General features: G+C 41.6%; 1 protein-coding gene across 3 annotated transcripts; it reads left to right on the forward strand.

Moving 5' to 3' along the window:
- Nucleotides 1-218: 218 nt before the first annotated feature.
- LOC105938607 (1-phosphatidylinositol 4,5-bisphosphate phosphodiesterase zeta-1) lies at nucleotides 219-20963 on the forward strand. 3 transcript variants are annotated; one of them, XM_012880421.3, is made up of 12 exons: nucleotides 219-332; nucleotides 1359-1554; nucleotides 4107-4308; nucleotides 7413-7557; nucleotides 8416-8568; nucleotides 10408-10614; nucleotides 10749-10905; nucleotides 11722-11838; nucleotides 16183-16355; nucleotides 18064-18190; nucleotides 19998-20147; nucleotides 20379-20963. In XM_012880421.3, exons 2-12 carry the CDS (start codon nucleotides 1362-1364, stop codon nucleotides 20459-20461), a joined length of 1707 nt encoding a protein of 568 aa, XP_012735875.2. In that variant the 5' UTR covers nucleotides 219-332; nucleotides 1359-1361; the 3' UTR covers nucleotides 20462-20963. The 3 variants fall into 3 exon arrangements, with proteins under 3 accessions (XP_012735875.2, XP_021163177.2, XP_036003939.1); XM_021307502.2 differs by having other exon boundaries at nucleotides 1432-1554; XM_036148046.1 differs by lacking the exon at nucleotides 219-332 and having other exon boundaries at nucleotides 1451-1550.
- The last annotated feature ends 197 nt before the right edge of the window (nucleotides 20964-21160 follow it).

The raw sequence follows: 21160 nt of genomic DNA on the forward strand, positions 1-21160 counted from the left end.
GAAGATTGATTTTGATGAAACTAAGCTGTCTGAGAAACCTGAAAACAGAGACTCCTTTTGTTTATTAAACCTACCTGTAACATACAGTAATTTGAGGAAGACAATCCTCTTTTGCAACAACTTAAAAAGAGCTGTTGCATTTTCACCCCTCCCTCCTAACATCCTGCCTTCAGAACTGAAATGTTCTGTCACCATGGCAACAACTTTGTGTACCTACAGAAAGAGTGCAGGAAAACTTCAGAGATCATTTTCACACGCTCAGTTAGAGCATATTCTTATAAATATTTCTACATATCTTCCCAGCAGCGGCTCAGCGACCATCTTTATCCGAGGTAGGCTGTTATCTTCATGCTTTCTTTCAATATCTTAAGGAAATAAATCAAATTCCAAGTTGCACGCAAGCTAGGTGACAAAAATCTCTGTTACGATGAAAGCCACTGTGATATGCATGCATATTACAGCTACACCTTAAGTCTGATGGCTGTTCTCGGACAGTTAATCATCTCACCAATAAGTTAAAGTTACTGCAATAGCGTGAAAGGTTAATGAAAGATGGGAGTAGAGCCGTCTTTGTTGTGCTGCTCACACTATGGAGGCAGATGAGCCGGGATGAGAGACTGGACCGCTGGGACGCACCCAGCCAACAGCACTACCGTACAGGATTATGTGTGCACTTTGAAGGGCCGCAGAACCACAGATAAAAAATAAATAAAGATATGGAGGGAAAGTGACACACCTAAAAAAATAAAGAAAAAAAAATAAGCCAGCAAAAGTCACAGACTTTAGTGTCTCCTCACTTGAGAGGATTGTCACAGAGAGGAGAGGCAGAGTTTGTCCCTCCGAAGATGTCATCCACCGAGGCAAAAATCCAGTCTTCTTTTATTCCCTTTCATGTTGAGCTTGAGAAATAAGTATTCTGAAGATGCGTGCAGGTAAACACCGAGACACGTCTCATGGCTGACACCTCTGTTCACCGTTTCCTGAATGCTTTTTTTAGGGTGAAAAAAAAAAGGTAGCCTTTTGTTGAAAGACGGGCCTCACAAATATCTAAAAATGCTGCACCTCAAACAAATTAGGAAAGTCAATTTATTTCAGTAATTTGCTTCAACAAGTGAAACTCATGTATTATTTAGATTCATTACACAAAGGGTGACATTTTAACAGTTACACCAAGCAAAAACCAAAATTCAGTTTCAGGCAATTATAATACCAAATAAGGTCAACAAAAAAGATGCAAAAATGCAACTCTCCAATGAGCCCAAGTTAAATTTATTTTTTTATTTAATTTTTGGAGGTGAGTTTGTATGTCTTTGAATTAACATTAAGGGGAATTGAATCCTTATTTTTACCATGTGCAGGGAATGATTAAGAGAAGCAAGGTCCCACAATCCAGAAGAGCGGAGATCATGGGTCTGTTTCAAATCCACGCAGACGACCTCCCCACGTTATCTGCAAGTGCCCTGCTGAGGTTTCTCCACAAAGATCAAATGGAGCAAGCAGCAACCAAAGAAACGGTCGAGAGTCTGATTGACAGATATGAGATTGACGAGGCAGGTGAGTGAGAGGAGAACATGTCTACTTGCTGCCTCACAATGGTTAAAAAAAATGATTGTGGAGGAGCTCTGATCCAGTCTCACAACTGGACACGACATTGTCAAATACTGAGTGTGACTTAACTGCAATGAGCAGAACAGGAATAAGATTTAAAAAATAAATAATAATCTTACAAAGCTTACAGCTGCAAATTACTTTTTGCTGGGGTTCCCAAATGTCCTTATCAACCATTAAATATTGTCTATACAATACCTGGATGTATGGGAGTAATGCTAAAAAAACAACATTTCTTGCCTTCTATCAAACAATAAATAAAATAAACATCCACTATTAAATGTGATGGCTGATCTGTGATGCTGTCACCCCGTTTCTCCTCTAGTGGTTCGAGGGACCTTCTCAGAGTTCATGGTACCATAATCTCTTGTAAAAAATACCAGGAAATTTTAGGTAGAAATCTGGTGCGCTCCACCAGAAAACTGAAAATGGGTCGTTATATGATTGTTCAGCAGAATAAGGAAACAAAACGTGTTTACTAAATCAACACAAAAAGTGATTCACCACACCACCCTCTATGGCCATCTCAGTTCCCAGACCTAAATCCTGCAGAAAACCTGTGGACATTTAGGGAAGAGAAGAAAGTATTAGACTGTTGACTGTATTTGATTCTGACTTGCTTCAGCAGTTTCAGATGCAAAAAGAATTGTCAACAAATACTCCAATATATATGTGCATTTTATCCCTAGACACAGAGCAAGTTTTTATGCACATGCAAAACCAACACAAGTGATTTCGTGAAGGTTAAAGTGAAGCGAGGGACGGATAATTGTTATCTATATTGGCACAGAGCACCTACAGAACATAAAGTGACCAAAGCTCCGACATCAGCAGCAATTTTATGGAGTAATGTAATTTCCTCACCATCACGCTGATGCACCACGGTGATGAAACACCACAGCCCATCTAACAAGCTGCTCTTGTTGCAAACGCTGCTGTTAAACTCTTCATGCAACGTCTGAGATGATCCACCTTCCATGTTTTCTTCACGCCTCTGTCATCCAGCTGACCGTGTCCAAAATTACAGAAATAACAAAAACAGGGACCCAAACAGAGGTTAAATAGCAGAGGGTCCAACAAAGTGAGAGAATGACCGGGCAGCTTATATAGAGATGAAGAGCAGAGAGAAACAGCAGGAGGGCAGGTGAAAGTGGTTACAGGTGACAGGTGAAAGCAATGGAGGTGTCAAGGAGAGGCCCAATGGAGACAGGGAGGATACAAGGGAAGAAATCTAACAGACAATTATATTAAAAATTGTTGTCAATTATTATTTCAACAAAAAGTATTGTAGAAAAAAAAGTTTCTAATTTCCAGTCGAAGCTCCTTAACTCTCCTGTTCAAGACTGCCTACGCACTGTAAATGCCTGTTCATCAAGACCTTTTAACGTGTGTTGTTTTTTTAATCATGATTTATTGTTGATATATTGTTGCATTCATATACATGTCCAAACTTTTTGGCACGTAGGCCGAAATTCTGAAGTCAAAAGTACTCGAGGGCCAAAAATGGATAACGATAAAAAAAATAACCCAAAAGTGATGTTGTGATTCTTTTACCTGCTTTACAAAATATGATGATTTCAATTAAACTAATTATTCAGATTTTCTGAAGGAAAAGGATGTTAAATCACTGTAGATCCCAAAAGTTAAAAACTGGTTTTTCACATTTGCTTTATTAAAAGATGGTCACCCAGTTTGCTAATTATGTTAGACTCGACTGAAAAAAAAAAAAAAAAACGTAATTATTTTTGGTCTCGCAATATGAGAACAGTATTTGGGACGATATTTATTTTAAAACACTTGTTGTATTTAGCTAATTCTAATAAATGATTTGATGAAAAAAAAGATTTAAATGCACAAAAATCTGCATCTGAGTCAAAGTCGTCAGACAGATGTGGCCGTAATTACTATGAAATTAAATAGAATGTAAAAAGTGTGGTTATTAAAACATGAATATATTGTGTTGTACCAAATGTTTTCAGTTCTAAGATCTTAACCTGTCTGCATTCATTTTAGCCTAATAGAAATGCAATGTTTCCATCTCCATCAGCCAAATCTTTCCAGTTGACCAAATGCAGTCAGGGGGGCCACAAAGAAATCAGTCCAGGGGCCACAAATGGCCCCCGGGCCGCACTTTGGACACGCCTGCCTTAGGTGCTCTGAAATGTGCTTTCAAATAAAATGCATTATAATAACATGATACAAAAAGAAACCAACAGCAACCCTTAACTAAATCCACAAGGTGAGATTCAACAAACACCCAAATATCATGACACCAGTATTCTTAAAAAAAAAAAAAAATACAGCTCTAAAAGGAAACAACTATTTTTATTTGTTTTTCCCCACACACACACACACACACAAAAAACTCTCATTAGAAAACTACTTAACAGGAACCACCCTTACGTGGTCAACGTTTTTTCTGCTTGGGTTGGCCGCTGTAACTCTTCTTTATTTCCTTACCTCGCCGTGTTCAGCCTGCTGCTTCCTCCCTTTTTCAGCCATAGAGAGCCGCTCCATGACGTTCGAGGGCTTCCTCAGATACATGGAGTCCAAAGACTGCTGCCTCTTCGACCAGACTCACACATCGGTGTACCAAGACATGGAGCAGCCTCTCACCAGCTACTTCATCTCCTCTTCTCACAACACCTACCTGACAGGCGATCAGCTGGTTGGAAAGAGCCACCTGGACGCGTATGTTAGGTAGGGAGTGTCTACAGTGCAGCTGTTAGTTGTGTTTTTTTTCTGCCTTTGTTTTTAAAATTCTTCACACTTGGTTTTAAAATGATGTGAGGGAGACGCGTTGATCATTTTGTTACGCGGTTGATTTGAATCGAAAAACACAAAGTCCCTGGAGCAGCGGCACATTAGAAGTACTGAAATGTACAGGACTTATCGTGTAAGGCGATCCTGTTCCCTGCAGAGCTGCACACTTGATATCTGGAGACTGAACACTGTCCTTCTCATCTCACTGACCTACTCCTGTGCTGAGGCAGACAGGAAATCTGCTGTGGATACATCTGTGGCACAATGAGAGCGATGACAAAGCAGCTGACAGCAGCAAGAGTTCGGTATTTATGGATCCGGCCAATGGACCGAATGCCCCCTCCCCCGGCACTCGTTTAGAAAACTAACCAATGGAACCCGGCAGCCTTCGAGCTCCGGTCTGGCTTGATAACTAGAGTTTTATCTAAGAGAAAAAACAGAAACTACAGCTGTGACAGGCTGTTGATTAGACACTGAGCTGGTCCGAAAACGAAGATTCACTTATCGTCACTCAGCTTTCAGTTGCATTGACACGCCAAATTATTAATAACCACTGAAGACATAATAAGTTTATTTTTTTTAGATTTTATGCAGCAGATCAAAACAGCGTTGTACTGTAAATTAACTGAAGTGAAGGAAAAATTTATATAAAACATGGTGTTCATACGGAGCCCGGGAGAGCTCACTTTAAGTGATATTTTTTTTTCAGGTCGTGATAATTTGTGAGCACGTTTCCTTTAATTGAGCCCTCGAATTAATAAAACGTGAGCACGTTTTCTTTTAATTCAGTCCTCGAATTAATAAAACTTATTTGAGCACACGTTTTAATTATTTGTGGGTGCGTTTTGGTAGATCGAGATGTCGAATATACTATAACGTGCTCATGTTTACATGTGTCAAGACAATATTGAGTGCACGTTTTACATATTGTGGCTACGTTTAAGTAGATCGTGCACACAATCTTCTATAACCGTGTTCACTAAATTGTGCTCTCGTTTGAGTAAATAGTGCACTCGTTTAATAAATTGTGCCCTCGTTTTACTATGCTTAAAATGAGAGCTCAATTTAGTAAAATGAGCTCACACGATAGTAAAACGAGAGCACAATATAGTAAATTGTGCACACGATTTAGTAAAACGAGCGTACGATTTAGTAAAAGAGTGCACAATTTAGTAAAAGAGTGCACAATTTAGTAAAACGAGCGCACATTCTCTCAAAATGCAAAACATTTTGCGATGACCCCTCTAGGGCTCCGTATGTTCACCTTTTATTACAAAAAAAAATCCAAAAATCAGACATGCTTTGCATTCAAGCCCCTTTAATTTGATTCCCCTACATAAAATTCAGTAACTTGATCAGTAAATAGAGTAGGCTGAAATAAAGTTTGATTTCAGTGTAAGTACAGCTGTTCTTTAAAGGCCTCAGAAATTTGTCAAAGAGCCTTGGTGGAAAAACGGCGCGATTAAGAAATAAGAACAGGTGTTCTTTGCGTTACAGGAGTGACTAAAATGTCCCAGCACAATATGGGTGAGGGGTAAGGTGGATGGTCTACCCACCAGTATCACGCTTTTGAGTTCAGTCCGTGTCAAGAAGGTGCTCTGGTCAGGTGAGATAAAAAAAAAAAAAGAAGATTTGTTCACACAATCTCCAGGGTGAAACGTTGTGGTGGCAGCATTATACTGCGTGGACAGGGACGATGGTCAGTATTGATGGGAAGATGGATCCAGCCAATTACGGAACAATCCTGCGAGAAAACATGTTAGACTGCAAAAGACTTGAGACTGGGGACTGGAGCTTCACCTTCCGCTAGAGCACCAACCCTAAACACACAGTCAGACCTTCAGTGGAATGGACCAGATAAAAACAAAGCATACTGCGTCTGTAACTGTAGCAAAAGGTGGCTGATTATTTATGCATAGCACACCTTTCAGATTTTTAATTGGAAAAAAAATAACAAAAAAAACTTGAAAGCCATCTATCCTTCCCCCCTCCACGTCCCAAATACGATAAACTTTGTGTTGGTCTGACGGATAAAGTCCCAATAAAATTGCACCAAAGTTTATGGATACAACATGAAAGAAAAATGGGAAAACGATCAGGTGGTATGAATACTTCACAAGGCTCTTGTAAAATCAATACTCTATTGACCGCGAGAGCCTAAATGCAACAAACTATGAAGCTGGAGACAACAAAGGCTTGAATAAAAGGCAATTAATAGAGAACGTGTAGCAAAGCGACAGCTCACATCAGGATAAGCCACAAAATAACAACTAGAAGGCAGACATGTGTTCCTGTAAGAGGAAACTCGCAGAAACAAAGAACATTAGGGTCATCATCACGGGAGCTAATCCCTGCAGGGCTGATAAAACAAATCAGGAGTGATGAATAAAAAAATGTAAATCGATACAACTAACCCAAGAATCCCTATAGTACCACCCACGGTGATATAGTTTACCTTCATCATCATGCATCTTGTATTGAACGTGCAAAACCAGTCTACTCTAAAGTTCTAGTCTAAAATTTTTTTAGGGCACATTTGAAAACGTACCTCTCTCCTGTTTTTCCCCCCATAGTATTTCTATTAAATGGACACCAGGGTCGAAAAAGAAATGTGTATCCTAACTTGCAGTGGGCTGCAGCTTTTTCTACGAGCTCAGGAACGTGCCTGTGTTGATGATATAAGTGTAAGCAATAAACTGGCAGAGAAGCAGAAGCAGTTTTCTCTGGAGAGTGTCTGGAGAAATAGAGATAACTCTGCACCGGGGCACCAGAAAATATATCAAATCCACAACAATTTAAAGTGACATCATTATTATCCAGCTCAAGCAGGGAAGCTGGTTCTCCGTAAGACTTTAAATATATTGGGCAGGAGTTGTACACATCTATGGTGTCGTCAAACACAGAAATAGATGAGCGAGAGAGCGTGTACGGGAAGAAAACAGTCAAGTTTGTGATCGTCATAAGCTCAGTGTGTGTGTGTGTGTGTGTGTGTGTGTGTGTGTGTGTGTGTGTGTGTGTGTGTGTGTGTGTGTGTGAGGCAGCGCTCTGAGGAAGGGCTGCCGCTGTCTGGAGATCGACTGCTGGGACGGTCCAGATATGGAGCCTGTAGTTTACCACGGCTACACCCTCACCACCAAGATACTTTTCAAAGATGTCGTCGCAACTGTGGCTCAACACGCCTTTGAGGTAACGGCTCACACTTTTTTTTTTAATTGTGTTTAAACCAGGGCTTTGAACCGATTTTTTTTCCCCAATCGGTTCGTTCCGAACAGAAACGGAATTATAACGTTTCCGGTTATGAGTTCCACCAATAAATTGACGTTCCAGAACCGGTTAGAACAAAAAAATACTGTTCCCGGAACGGTTAATTTCGTTCCTTTCGTTTGACAAATATAGCTATTGATATTGTGTTTGGAAAGAGCGTTTTACTTAACGATGGATCGTAATTTACCTCTTATTTAAAATGTGTAGCTCTAGTGGAGACACCGCTCTCTCTCCATTCAGTCAGCGAATGTGTGATGTGATGATGTCACACAGGAAGTGAACCTCAGCCGTCATGGTAACGTGCGCAGGAAAATAATAACTTTTTTTTTTTTTAGTTAATTAGGCAACGAAAACCTTGAGGAACGAAATAAAACCGATATTAACCGGTTACCATTATTTTTAAATAAGTGTTCCAGTTCCAGAACATAAAAAACAATAACGCTTCCGGTTTCTTTTCTGTTCCCTGTAAAATACAAAAAGTTCCCGGTTTTCGTTTTCGTTCCTTGAACCGGTTCAAAGCCCTGGTTTAAACAGTGCTAAAAGCTTCTAACTTGTGCTTTCCTGAGCGCGGTGAATCCCTTCTGAGATGCCATTGGTCCAATTAGCAACCTCTCTGACAGACACACTTTGGCTGCAAACTGTCTTTGATGCGCCGTTCCGGGCGTTGTTAAATCTTTAGACCCCCGCCAAGAGAGCGGTCGGTTGCAATCGGCTTGATGTTATTTGTCAAAAGCGGAGGCTTTTCATCCCCCCTCACTTGGTGGGATTACTTCCTGACAGGTGTCGGCCTACCCGGTAATTCTGTCTCTGGAAAACCACTGCTGCCAGGAGCAGCAGGAGGTCATGGCCCACTACCTTATCTCCATCCTGGGGGACAAGCTGTTGAAAAGCCCTTTGGATCATCCAACCACCGGAGACCTCCCGAGCCCAAATGTAAGACTCACAGAAAAGTGGATGTGTTTGATCAAGAGCTGAGGGATCTGTTGCGGCAGCATGGCTACTTATGTAAATTGCTGGCAGCTATCATGGGAAAGAAAAAGAAGAAAAAAAAAAAGCTGAAAATTAGACATTTGTTAAACCACCTCCGTAGGCACCTCCCTCAGAACTTGACAAAGGCAGATGTTGATACAAATCCATCACATTAACCCTGCACTCCGACATTTACCTTTCAGGGACCTTCTTTGTGTCTTGTTTACTTTGAAACCATCATTACTAAGCCCACCCTTACACTCGATTAAGACTGCCCTCCTGTTTCCACTGTCTCTGTATCCAGTACCCCTGCATCCTTAAACATTTAATTAGACTTAGTAATTGCCTAAATTATTTGCATTTTGCCAAATGCCGGAATACGACAGACGCATCTGATTTGATAGGGGGCACACCTGTGGCTGTATTTTAAGACAAAGTCACATAAGGCTCCGTTTCTTAGTGTGACATAATGGGAAAAAGGAAAATAAATCAGATCCCTGGAAAGACCTCCCAGAGCAAAGACCACTCAGAGAGGAAGACGCCATTACTCTGAAAACAAGATCAAACGACCAGATCACCATGTGCAAATGCGCGCAGAGACAAAAGGAGCCGTCCTGTGGTCTTATGAAGCTGGACGTTTTAAACTGAAGCGTGTGATAGTAATGAGCTTTTTTCTATTTAAAAGTACCTCGCCAACCTGACAACACCATCCCAACGATAAAGCTGTTTGGGTGTTGTTTGAAAGAGGTACGGGTCTGCTTCACGAAATACATGGCATCGTGAGAAAACAAATATAATGAAGGAACATTTTAACATTTTATCAGCCAAGAAATTAGAGTTTGGCCAGGAAACGGATCTTCCACCTGGACACTGACCCAAAGCTTACTGCCAAATTAGTTGCACAGGGAGTTAAGGCAAATTTACTTAATGCTTCAGAGGGGATGTCACAAATCTCCGGTCTCATTCTTATAGAAACCTATCCGCATCCACATCATGGATATGCCATATAGGCTCCTTCCCACAGTCTGCAGGATCTAGATATGCTGCCACCATAATAATGCACCACCTCTGTCCATTTTTATACTTCTTAGTGACAGGGGGGCAGTCTCTGTCAAGTTTAAAGCTGGGCTTAGTTGATATAATACTGTATGAAAGATAAATGTTTTAACTGCCTTTAGATCTCTTGACCGTCCCATTTGTTGCATTCATTATTGTGCAACTGTTAAAATTGTTAACCAAGCGATGGAAGCTATTAAAAGACGAGAAGTCATCTATATCCATAATGAATGCTGGAAACACTAAAGTTTCTTTTATAAAGATGTTTTAACATCACTTTATCATTTACATTTAGAAGGCTCAAATATACTATAATATATACTTATATTTAATTTACAGACTAAGTTTGCTTGCACTGATAAATTTGTCCATATTTGTCCTAAGTTCTCCCTGAAACATCCCGTATAACAGGAAATTTAACAAATTTAACTGAATTAATGTAACCGTTGATTTATGACAGAAAACCACGATTCAGGGCACAAACAACTTTGTAGTCAACAGAACAAATTGTAGACAGCAGAAGTAAGAATGTATGATTAAAGGGAGCTTTTGTCTCTGTAACCCCAAACTGTATATGCACCTGATGTGAATATGACCTGAAATGATCTCAGCAATAAATCATTGGGATTGGTGCAAAAAATAATACTTCATTGTTACACTGATGCAAATGTTTGATAGTTTACAGATATTAAGGCTTGTGTGCATGCTTTTAGTTGTAATGTCATGCCCTTTGTGTGGGACTATTAGGACTTGAAGTATAAGATCCTGATCAAGAACAAAAAGCTAAAGTCACAACTTAAGGCAGAGGACAGAGCAGAGGGAGAGGAGAGTGCAGACGAGGGTGAGGACGGTGACGATGAGGAGGAGGAGGTGGAGGAAGATGAGGAGGAGGACGAGGGTCCTCAAACCAAAGCAAAGTTCTGGTCTTCCAGAAAAGCAGGGTCAAAGAAGAAAGTAAGTCAGGTTTTTTTTTTTTTTTCTCTCTCACAGTCAGATTAAAAGAGATTTTAATCTGCGGCATGTTTGTGTAGCAACAGAACTGGTGCTCTTTGAAGTTTAATCTTCTCTTACTGAACCACAATGACTAGAAGAAGAAGGTGAAGGTGGCCCAGGCTTTATCGGATCTGGTAATATACACAAGGTCTGTCAAGTTCATCAGCTTCAGCCACTCCCAGGACAGTCAGAACAGCTATGAGAATACATCCATTGCAGAAAAGAAGGCTCGCAAGCTGATAAAGGCCTCAGGTACACAGAAAAAAAACAACTGATCTTCCTATAGCGGCGAGTGTTTTATCGTGCTGAGGAATCCAATATTGTTAAGATCAGAAACTCCCTGAAAAGAGAAACCAGACTTTATGTAGGGTGGCACCTTTAGGGACAGAAATATGTGATATTGCTTTCTTTTTCAAGGGTTTTTAAGTGGAAATTAACTTTCTTTGAAGCGCAGTTTCCTTATCAAAACATTGAGCAATATGCTGCCATGGCCAGGTACCACGGCTGGACAGAAAATCTTTAAAAAAGAAACAAATGTATGAGAACAAAATAGGTTTTTTTTTAGATGTTCAGAAGGGCTAGGGAATCTATATATCAAGATTAATTCAAGAGATTACAGGAAAGTCTGACTCCATGGGAGCAAAATGTTAAGAAATGAGGAGTTATTTTACATTTTCGCACACAACTATGTGTTGAAGCTGCAGATATCTTGCAGCGCCATCAAAGCCTTGAAGGAAAAAAAAAAAAAAAAGCAAACTCAACCGAGTGCCTTTTTAATTCATGCAACAAGAATAAGTAGCAAACCCAAGTCTCATACCAGACTGAAAAATGCATTAGCAGCTCATCAAAGATTGACCATGTCCCTGCGGAGGAACCTCATTACTTCCCTTGATTAACGCGTGATGGCGTCCACCATGAAGGTGTCAAATCAAAAAGCTGGAATCTCACAAGGAAGGACTTGTGGGGAAATCTGTAACTGTGAATGTTCTGATCGACGACTTTACGTGGCCGCTTTCCGTGTGCGCGTTAACATTTCTCCCTTACCGGGCCCTGCGTCCTCTCTTTCAGCTCCAGATTTTGTTCAGCACAACCAGAGGTTCCTAAGCAGAATTTACCCAGCAGGCTCGAGAACGTCCTCCACCAACTACAGCCCTCAGGAGTTCTGGAACGCCGGCGCGCAGATCGGTGAGCCAGAGGCGTTTCTACGCTACGCGTTTAATCAAGCGGAAACGTGTAAAGTCACTCAATCGCCGGGCAAACGGTGATGCAGTCCTGTCCCGAGACCGTGGAGTTTTATCCGACGCCCACAAACGCAAACGTCCTTGTCGCTACGTTAAATAAAAATTACACAGAAAGATTATTGGGTCTGCAGCGTCACAGGGAATCAAAAAGGCTTCGACATTAACTGGACAATCCTGTAAATTCATCACAATCTGAGAACCAGAGAACTACCAGTCCAGAAGTCAAGTTGTTACCCTTCAAAGGGGTCGAGTTGTCTGCCGTTCATTTGGGGTCACAGCCGGAACCCATTGTCGGCGTTTTCCTCCTCTCCTGGCTCCTTTCACACCTTCTCTGGGCTGATTTGCACCCGTGTAAATGTGTTTCTCCATTCCCTTTATGCAGCAGCTGTGCCTTTGTCAGAGCTCCATCATTTTTTCCTTTAACACCTCTTCAACCCAACGGCCTGAAATGAGTTTGACTACATCCACGGCAGCAAACTTCTCCCGGTGAAATGACGCTTTCGGTGAAAATATTGCATTCGGTTGTGCAGCTATTCAGCGCGTGTTCCTGAATCGCTCAATGACTGCGTCTTGTGGGCCCTGCGCTCCTGTCACTCCGTCTGTCTTTACCCATCCGTCCCCGTCACTCCGTCAGATTGCTGGCGTCTCTGAAAGGGAGCCCCGCTGAGCAGACGGGGTACGTGCTGTTGGGGGGTGGGGGGGTGGGGGGCAGCTCAGCAGCTGCAGCTCTCTGAGACAGACAAACAAAGCAGCGGCTCAGACAGATCAATCACCGTTACATTAGCAGAGCTTCGCACGGCATCGGGGGAGAAAGTTGTTAATTCAGACAAACATCTTGGCAGATCGCCTCCGAACCTCGGTGTGCCAGTGTGTGTGATTGAATCTCAGTCGTAAATTCAGCTGTTCTGCGAAGGACCGAGATGTTTGTTACCGAGCATAAAGCGAACAGACAGCATCCCGAAGACCAAAGACCACAGGTTCAGGGACAAAGGTGAGGAGAGGAGTTAGAGAATGGAAAGAGCATGGCAGAGAGCCACAGGGGAGAATTTGCTCTTACTCAGCCACTCCACATGTCTGTCATGTTAGGGAAGAGTGGGCATGAAAAAAAAAACATTATTGAGAAAAAGAAGTGACATTTTCCATTCCATGAGCTTTGTAGGGAACACAGGAGACATGTGGAAGTTGGTGGTCTGTTAAAATGACACCAAAATGTAACTTTTCAGCCTGTATCGTTGGTGCCCAGAGTCAGTCACCAAGAGCCCATCTCCTGAATGTTTTAGATGTTTTCCCTGATTTAATACAACTGAACTTAATGAGTGCTTAATTAGTGGGCCTCTGCAGACCTTGAGGACATACTGAGGAGGTTAATCAGTCTTTTATATTGGATGCAGGGACACATCTAAAACATGCAGGACATGGGCCCTCAAGGAGTGGAGTTGGACAACCCAGCTCTATATGCAAATAAACATTCTGGTGGCAGCACGGTCCTTTGGAAAGGTTTTATCCCCATGAAAGGTGCATGGATGCTAATTAGAGTTTATAGACTGAGCTAAATACAGCGCAGTCTGGGCAACTCAACAGGTTTCATATGATTGAAAACCTCAGCAGAAGTTAAAGCTACAGTAGGTAACTTTTGTATAAGTATATATTTTTTTGTTAAAACTTTTTTTGTCACTACCTTGTGACAGTAAAATATAAGACACATAATTTGTGGGGAAAAAACTCCTTTGGCTCCTCCCAGTGGTCCTACTGCCATTTGCAGAAATACACCACACCCGGTCAGAAACAACCAATCAGAGTCAGACATTCCTGCAGACACTGATTGGTTTTTAACAGCGTCAGTCACTCTTATGTATCCGTTGCTCACACCCCTGCTGTGGAGGGAGGAGGGACGGACCTGTATGGTGTGCTTGTTTAAATTTTTAGACCGAGTCCACGGTTTTATCAAACCTCCCTACTGCAGCTTTATTCTAAATGCAGGACAATGACCCAGAACATACAGCCAAAGTTACTATGGAATACCTGCGATCTAAGCATGTGTTAGAAAGTCTAGAACACATGTAAAACTGTGGCAAAATTTTAAATTTGCTGTTCACAGGTACTTTTCATTCAATCTTATTGAATGAAAAAAGAATTCAATCTCTAGATATGCTAAACTGGTAGAGTTGTACCAAAAGGCTTATAGCTACAATTGGAGCAGAATGTGTTAAATGGGCGACTGTGGCTTGATGGGTTGAGTAGTTGTCTTTCAATCAGAAGGTTGTGGGTTTGAGTTCAGCTTCCCCTTGCCACATGGTGATGTGCCACTGGGCAAGGCACTTAACCCCAAGTTGCCAACCGAGCTGTGTCTTGGTGTATGAATGTGTGCGCATTAGTGAGAGCGATTGGGTGAATGTGGCTATAGTGTACAGCGCTTTGGGTCATCAGCATGACCAGAAAAGTGCTATGTAAGTTCAGTCCATTTACCATTTAAAAGACTTGCAGCTACAATTGGAGCAAAAGAGCACTACAGATTCAAAACACAGAGTAAAATGTTCCAAGCTTTTGTTTCTTGTAACTCTTTACAGGTAAAGAAAACCCCGAGTTCAGCATCTCAGAAAATTAGAATAGGGTATTAGACCAATTGAAAAAGGATGCTTTAAGCATAAATGTCAGGCTTTTGAAAAGTTTGTCCATTTCTATCCACTCAATACTTGGTTGGGGCTCCGCTTGCATGAAATACTGCAACAATGCGCCGCGGCGTATAGGCGTTCAGACTGTGGCGCTGTGTAGGTGTAATGGAAGCCCAGATTGCTTTGATAAGCCATTAGGCCATGTGCCTTGTTGGGTCTGGTGTCTCTCTCATCTTCCTCTTGACAACAGTCCAGAGATTTCCTATGGGGTTCAGGTCAGGGGAGTTTGCTGGCCAATCAAGAGCAGCAACACCATGGTCACTTTGGTACCTTTGGCAGTGTGTACAGGTCCCAAGTCCTGCTGGAAAATAAAACCAGTATCTCTATACAGCTTGTCTCCAGAGGGAAGCATGAATTGCTCTAGAATGTCTTAGTAAATGGCTGCATTGACTGTGGACTCCAAAAAAACCCAGTGGACCAACAGTACCCGATGGCATTGCAGCCCAAACCGTCCTTGACTCTGACAACTTCAACACCACTCTTCCTCCAGATCCTGGGACCTTGATTTGGACTGGCATTTGGACCATTGAGCAACAGTCCACTTCCTTTTCTCCTTAGCTCAGGTAAGATGCTTGTAGCTCATGTCCAGTATTTGTCTGTGCGTAGAAGCTCTTGAGGCACTGACTCCAGCCTCAGTCCACTCCTTGTGAAGCTCCCTCAAATTATTAATTGGATTTTGCTTGACAATCCTCCCAAGGCTGCAGTTCCCACGTCTTCCTTCCACTCAATTCTCTGTTAATATGCATGGATACAGAAATCAGAACAACCAGCTTCTTCACCAATGAGCTTTTGTGGCTTACCCTCCTTGTGAAGGATGTCAATGACCAGTCAGCAGTCTTCCCCATGATTGTGTCACCTACTGGCCCAGCGTGAGAGAGCATTAAAAGTCTCAGGAAACCTTTGCAGTTTTTTTTTAGTTGACTAGCTGATTAGGGTGGGACACCACAGGTTTCCAATTACGAACTCATTACACAGTACCCTCATTTTCTGAGACACTACATTTTCTTCATTTCCTACAAGCCATACTCATCAAAATGACAAGAAACAAAGGCTTAGAATATATCATTCTATGTGTGATGATTCTATATAATTTACGAGTTTCCATTTCTGAGATGACTGGCATAATATATTTCACTTTCACACAACATTCAAATTTCTTTTGGATGCAACTGTAGATTTCTCTTCCGGTCTACAACGTTATGTCTGAAGTCTTTTACATAAATAAAATCCTGGTGCAATACACAGCTTGTGACAGTAGCGTCCCCAAGCTGCTCCAGGCAGTGCATATGCAGCGGACATGCTTCTTATGATTTGTAGAAAAGAACTCCCCCCCCCCTCACACAGACGCCGACTGTCTCCCTGATGCAATCTTTGCTGCAGATACATTTCAAGTTCTTCTATAATTTAACTCTCCTCTGTGGAGCGAAAATGAGCTTTAGAAACTCGGAGGAATGCAGAGATCCTCTTAAGCTGGCCTCCTTTTCTAAACAGGCTTTGGGCACACGCAGTTTCCTCTCTTCTTCACTTTCCCTCCCCCTCCCTCTCCCTCTCCCCCTCCTGTTGCTTTGTTGGTCTCCTCTCCCATCGTTCTCAGACTGTCCCACGGTGTCTTGCAGTGGCTCTTAATTTCCAATCTCTGGGCCTGCCTATGGACCTTAACGACGGCCGTTTCCAAGACAACGGCGGCTGCGGCTACGTCCTGAAGCCAGAGGTGCTCATGTCCAGAGAGAGGAGCTTTGATCCGAGCTCCAGCCAGCACCGCCTCAAACCCACACAGCTGCTGCTCAAGGTACAGATATGGAGCACCGAATGCTCAATAATCCCCCCCATGGTGGATTTATGGATTAAGGTATAGTGTTACGGTGCTGTCTGTGGGCGAGCACTCTGTACACGTATGTGTATGTCTGTACCTCACCGTCTAGGTTTTTTTTTTTTTTTTTAAACAGAGCAACTTACTTCCCTCCTTGCTTCCAGATCAATGCTGCCCTGTTGCAAGTCTGTGAGGTAACAATGATGTAAAACTTCCTGAGAGTGTCTGTTTAATGAGATTATCTCCCTCAGAAGTTACAGAGGAAGAGGAAACACAGGAAATCTAATGTAATCAGACCCACAGTCCAATTAATAAATCATTGTATTTCATTACTGTAAGTGTCTTGGGGGGGGGGGGGTGTTAGTACTACCTTAAAGGAAGCCTGATGGCCAAGGTTGAAAGAAGCGGCACATGGACTCTGAATTTTTATTTCAGGCCTGGAGTCTTGTCTTAAAATTATCCCTCAAGACGTCCTAAATAAAAAAGTTTCACATGTTTGACATGATGTTGGTAGGTTGGCTTAGATTTTTATTTATTTATTTTTTTACTCTGGGGAACTATTAGAGGAAATGTGAGTTTTTGCAACTACTCAGGGTAGTTGACATCTCCAAATGTTGATTAAATTCCCTTTCAACTTCTGCTTCACAGCGGCGACTTTATGCTTAGAGCTGTTTCCTGTGAGTGCGTCACATAACATATCATGTAGGAGCCATTTATGGTTTTTGGTGTATGGGTGTAGTTTGGGTCTGGTTTATTCGGTTGGGGTGGTAGGGTTTTATTTACTTTTACTTTATTTCCTTGCACTTACAGTATTAGGAAAAGCTTTTTTTCCCAACATTATAGATTTCTTCTGTAATATTTATTCAAACAGTACATATAATCAAAGATAATCTGGTTAAATACAAAAGACAATGTTTTCATCCATTCTGATAAAAAAAAAGCTATTCAAACCAACCTGCCCTTATCTGACAAAGTAATTGCTCTCTAAACCTAATAACTAGATTTTTAATACAGAGATGTTTGCATCCTGAAAATTAAAAGTACTTTACACAGTATATACATTCAGTACTTCTTAATCAGTGCTACCTGGTAAGATAAAAAGTTCAATTAGAATAAAATAATTTTAGAAAATCGTGAAATTAAAGCATAACAGACAATGCAGGCATGCATTTCTTCTGTCATTGAAATTTTTGGTCACTTCAGAGCCAGTAGGAGCATTGAGTATCGAAAGTATTCTAATAAAGCTGGAGTTCAACGCTTCCATTAAGATTAGCCTCTTATATGTGTGATGAAGTTTCTCTGTAAGGAAGCTTTGAGTCATGTCCAGTCTGAGACTTAAACACCAACATGAAGGTATTGCTGTGAGTGGGAAAATGTGGAGTTTTTTTAAAACTCTATGTAGCGTGACTTTGGATGATAAACGACTGTGATTGGAGGCTGGACACTTTAAGGCTCTATGAGTGCCAAGTGATGCTTATTCTGATAAGTACAAGCAGGTTTGTCTTTGATCAGAGCCAGCAAAAGGGAAGGCTGTGTGTGACAAGATAAGTTTGCTTTGTTATTTGCCAGATTGTGGGTAATTACAATCCGATTTAATCTGTTCTAATGTCGCTGCTGACTATCTCCAATGTTACTGTCTGTTAAAACCATAGAGAGCCTGAGCCGACTCTCAACTCTTTGTTCACAGGTGATCAGCGGATCGAACCTTCCGCTCCCCAAGTCTGGAAAAGCTCTGGACCCGTTTGTCAGAGTGGAGATTCATGGGATTCCGTCTGACTCCCGCTGTAAAAACACTCAGACTGTCAAAAACAATTGTGAGTACCGCAAAGCAAAGTGATTGTAAGGAAAGGTCAGCACGACTGCCTCTGCTCAATTTGGTCCGATTTGTCATCTCAGCCGAAAAGGAAGAATTAAAATACAGTAGGAATTGGCTGTTAATGCGAAATGCTCACGACGGCGCTGCTTGTTCAAAGCAGTGCATTCAGCTAAAAATACCAGCCGGACTTTTCTGTGAGAGCCATTTGATTGAATCTAGATGACAAAAATCCTCCTTCCTTCGCAAACAAGCTTCCTGCTTAAGGAGACGTGCCGTAAATCAGCTGAGTGGAGTTCTCCTTTCTTGGTGTTTACGGCAGTAAAACGCAAACACGGATTAAATAGGTGTCAATCAAGAGAAGAAGCACCGGTGGCCGTTTTGACTCAGTGGTGTTGAGGATTAATTTATATACAAACGGTGACGTTTGGAAAGCAAACCCGTGTACTTCTGGGCCCTCCACAGGTCGCTGGACCCTTACGGGGATAAGTTTAGCCAGATTGGAATGATTTAATTGATGTTCACAGTTCAGCTAAACATCCTGGACTAAGTTCACAAGCTCCAACATGAACTAAATATCATCAGTTTATCAGAGCACATTTTTTTTTATTATTCTAACCATAAAATCAGACTCAAATTCATTTGGCTCATGTATAATTTTGGTAAAAAAAAAAAAAGGTTAAAACATTACCACATTCCTCTTTAGTAAGAGTAATTCTGTTTGCAATTGTTGACAACCTGTTCAGCCATTTAAGTTAAAGCCGTAATCGGTGCTATTGTTATTTGCTGGATGGTTCCAGAGAAAATAATTCAGTTTTAGCTTCTTCACTCACCTTTATTGCACCCTTCCCCCCACACACACAATAAAACCGGGGTGTTAAAGAACTGTTTAATCTATTCGCTTTGATGATCATGAACCTTCAGTTAACTTCGCACGTAAAACCAAGCCGGAAAAAATTTAAAAACATAAGAGCTGGTCGTTGCGTTCAAATCCCGACGATGTTCCCTGCAGAACTGCTGTATTAGAGGCAGATGTATGATAAAGCCAACTCAACCAGCTAGCCCTGCCAGATATATACCTGCAGAACGGTTTATCTTCTACCAGTCCATTACAGAATGAAAAAGTAAGTAAAAACAATCGGATTGCTCAGCAGACAGAATTGGTTTAAGCTAAAGTAAGAAAGGCTGCATTCAGTAAAGTGGTTATTGGCAAATCACATAATTATATAAGGTTGTCCAAGCAGAATGGGGCGAATATGCACAGAAACAAGACAGGTTTGACACTTTTGTTTTGCTTTAACTCGGCCATCCATGCCGTTATCCATCATCGTTTGGGTGATACTGGATCCAAAACCAGGCTGTGAGCCACAAGGCTGAGCTCCTCAAAACCCAAATGCAGCTTGAGTTCGTAAGGATCTCTGTCAAAAGTCACTTGTCCGCCAAATAATTTATTAATGCTAGCTCATCTGCTTGATTATTTGCCTCTTATGACTTCAGTGAATGAAAATACACATGATTTCCCCCCCCCCCCCAAAAAAAAACAACAACAAAGAAACAAAAAAAAACTTTGCATTTTGTGAAATCATGCAGTATTAATCCCTCCTTTATTTGTTAGCATATATTTGCCGATTAAAGGAATACACCACTGGGTAGAATCTGATAGACGTTGTTCCTATTTCTGATGTTAGGGGAAATCTTTGACACTGCCATTCTTGTTTCTGCTCCCTAACTTGCCAGTGTTCTAAAATGCATTACCACTCACTGAACCCTTCGTAACTCTAATAATGGTGATTTTTTTCCTGCTGCAGCTCTGAGTCCTCACTGGGACGCTGACATGAACTTTAGCATCAGCGTCCCCGAGCTCTGCCTCGTCCGCTTCTGCGTGCGCGACCAGACCTCCCTCTTCAGGAGCGAGTTTGTGGGCCAGTACACGCTGCCCTTCACCAGCTTAAAGAAAGGTGAGCTACAGGGCAGAACGGCGGACGTTAAGTGGGTGTGAGAGGGCGGCGGTGGAGAGATTATATCAGATGACACTGTGGTCCATCATTGTGCTCTGACATTCACAGTGTCAGCACGGCCGAGGGCTTCTCTCTGCGGAAGTTTTTTATTATTATTTTTTTTTTAAATGGAAATGATCCCGTCAGTCTGTATAATGTAACTTCCTCTTCATGCTGCCCCATCACCTCCAGGCTACCGCTGGGTGCCTCTCCGGTCCCGAGACGGATGCAGTCTCGATCCAGCTTCCCTCTTCGTCTTGGTTTGTTATTGCTAATAGCAGCCGTCAAAGGTGGACTCTCTCAGAACAAAAAACACAAATAAACAGTTTAAACTAACAGATTGGATTGGATGGATTATCCAGCGGAATGTATAGATCACACGGCATGATTTCCTCAGATATAAGTATACATTTAATTTACAAAATATGTGTTTATTTCTAGTGCTGGCCTGCTGAGAGTTATACAAGAAAAGAGCAGAGTCTGACAGCTTCCTGCTCAAATCTCTTTGGTAATCAATATTAATCTCGACAATAATACAGTAAATTACACAGAGACTTAAAAGATCTTACACAGGTAAAGTCAAGGAGTTGGCTCCAGATATAATGCAAAGATATAAACAAGGACAAATTTGTTGGCAAAGATGTATGTACAAAAAACAAAGAGAAACCTTAAACTTTGTGTTTTCGTGTGATGGCCTGATTTTACTTTAATTTGAGTATATTTAGTCAAGAGGAACAAAAAGAAGGGAGAGTGTTTAACAGAATCCTCTTTGGCACAATCAGTGTTACCTGCATCAACCCTTTAACATAAAATGTAACCGAAGCACCTTTTTATGATTAACACTTTAGCTTTTCAAGTGGATCAGACTTTCAAGGAACTTCTTCCCTGGGGTTCAAATAATAAATTACCACTAAGCTGGATGAGGGCTTCACCAAACCTCCATGACAATCATCAGAGCCTGTTCTATAATGGAG

The sequence above is a fragment of the Fundulus heteroclitus genome, chromosome 2 (genome assembly GCF_011125445.2).
Source record: "Fundulus heteroclitus isolate FHET01 chromosome 2, MU-UCD_Fhet_4.1, whole genome shotgun sequence".
Lineage (NCBI taxonomy): Eukaryota > Metazoa > Chordata > Actinopteri > Cyprinodontiformes > Fundulidae > Fundulus > Fundulus heteroclitus.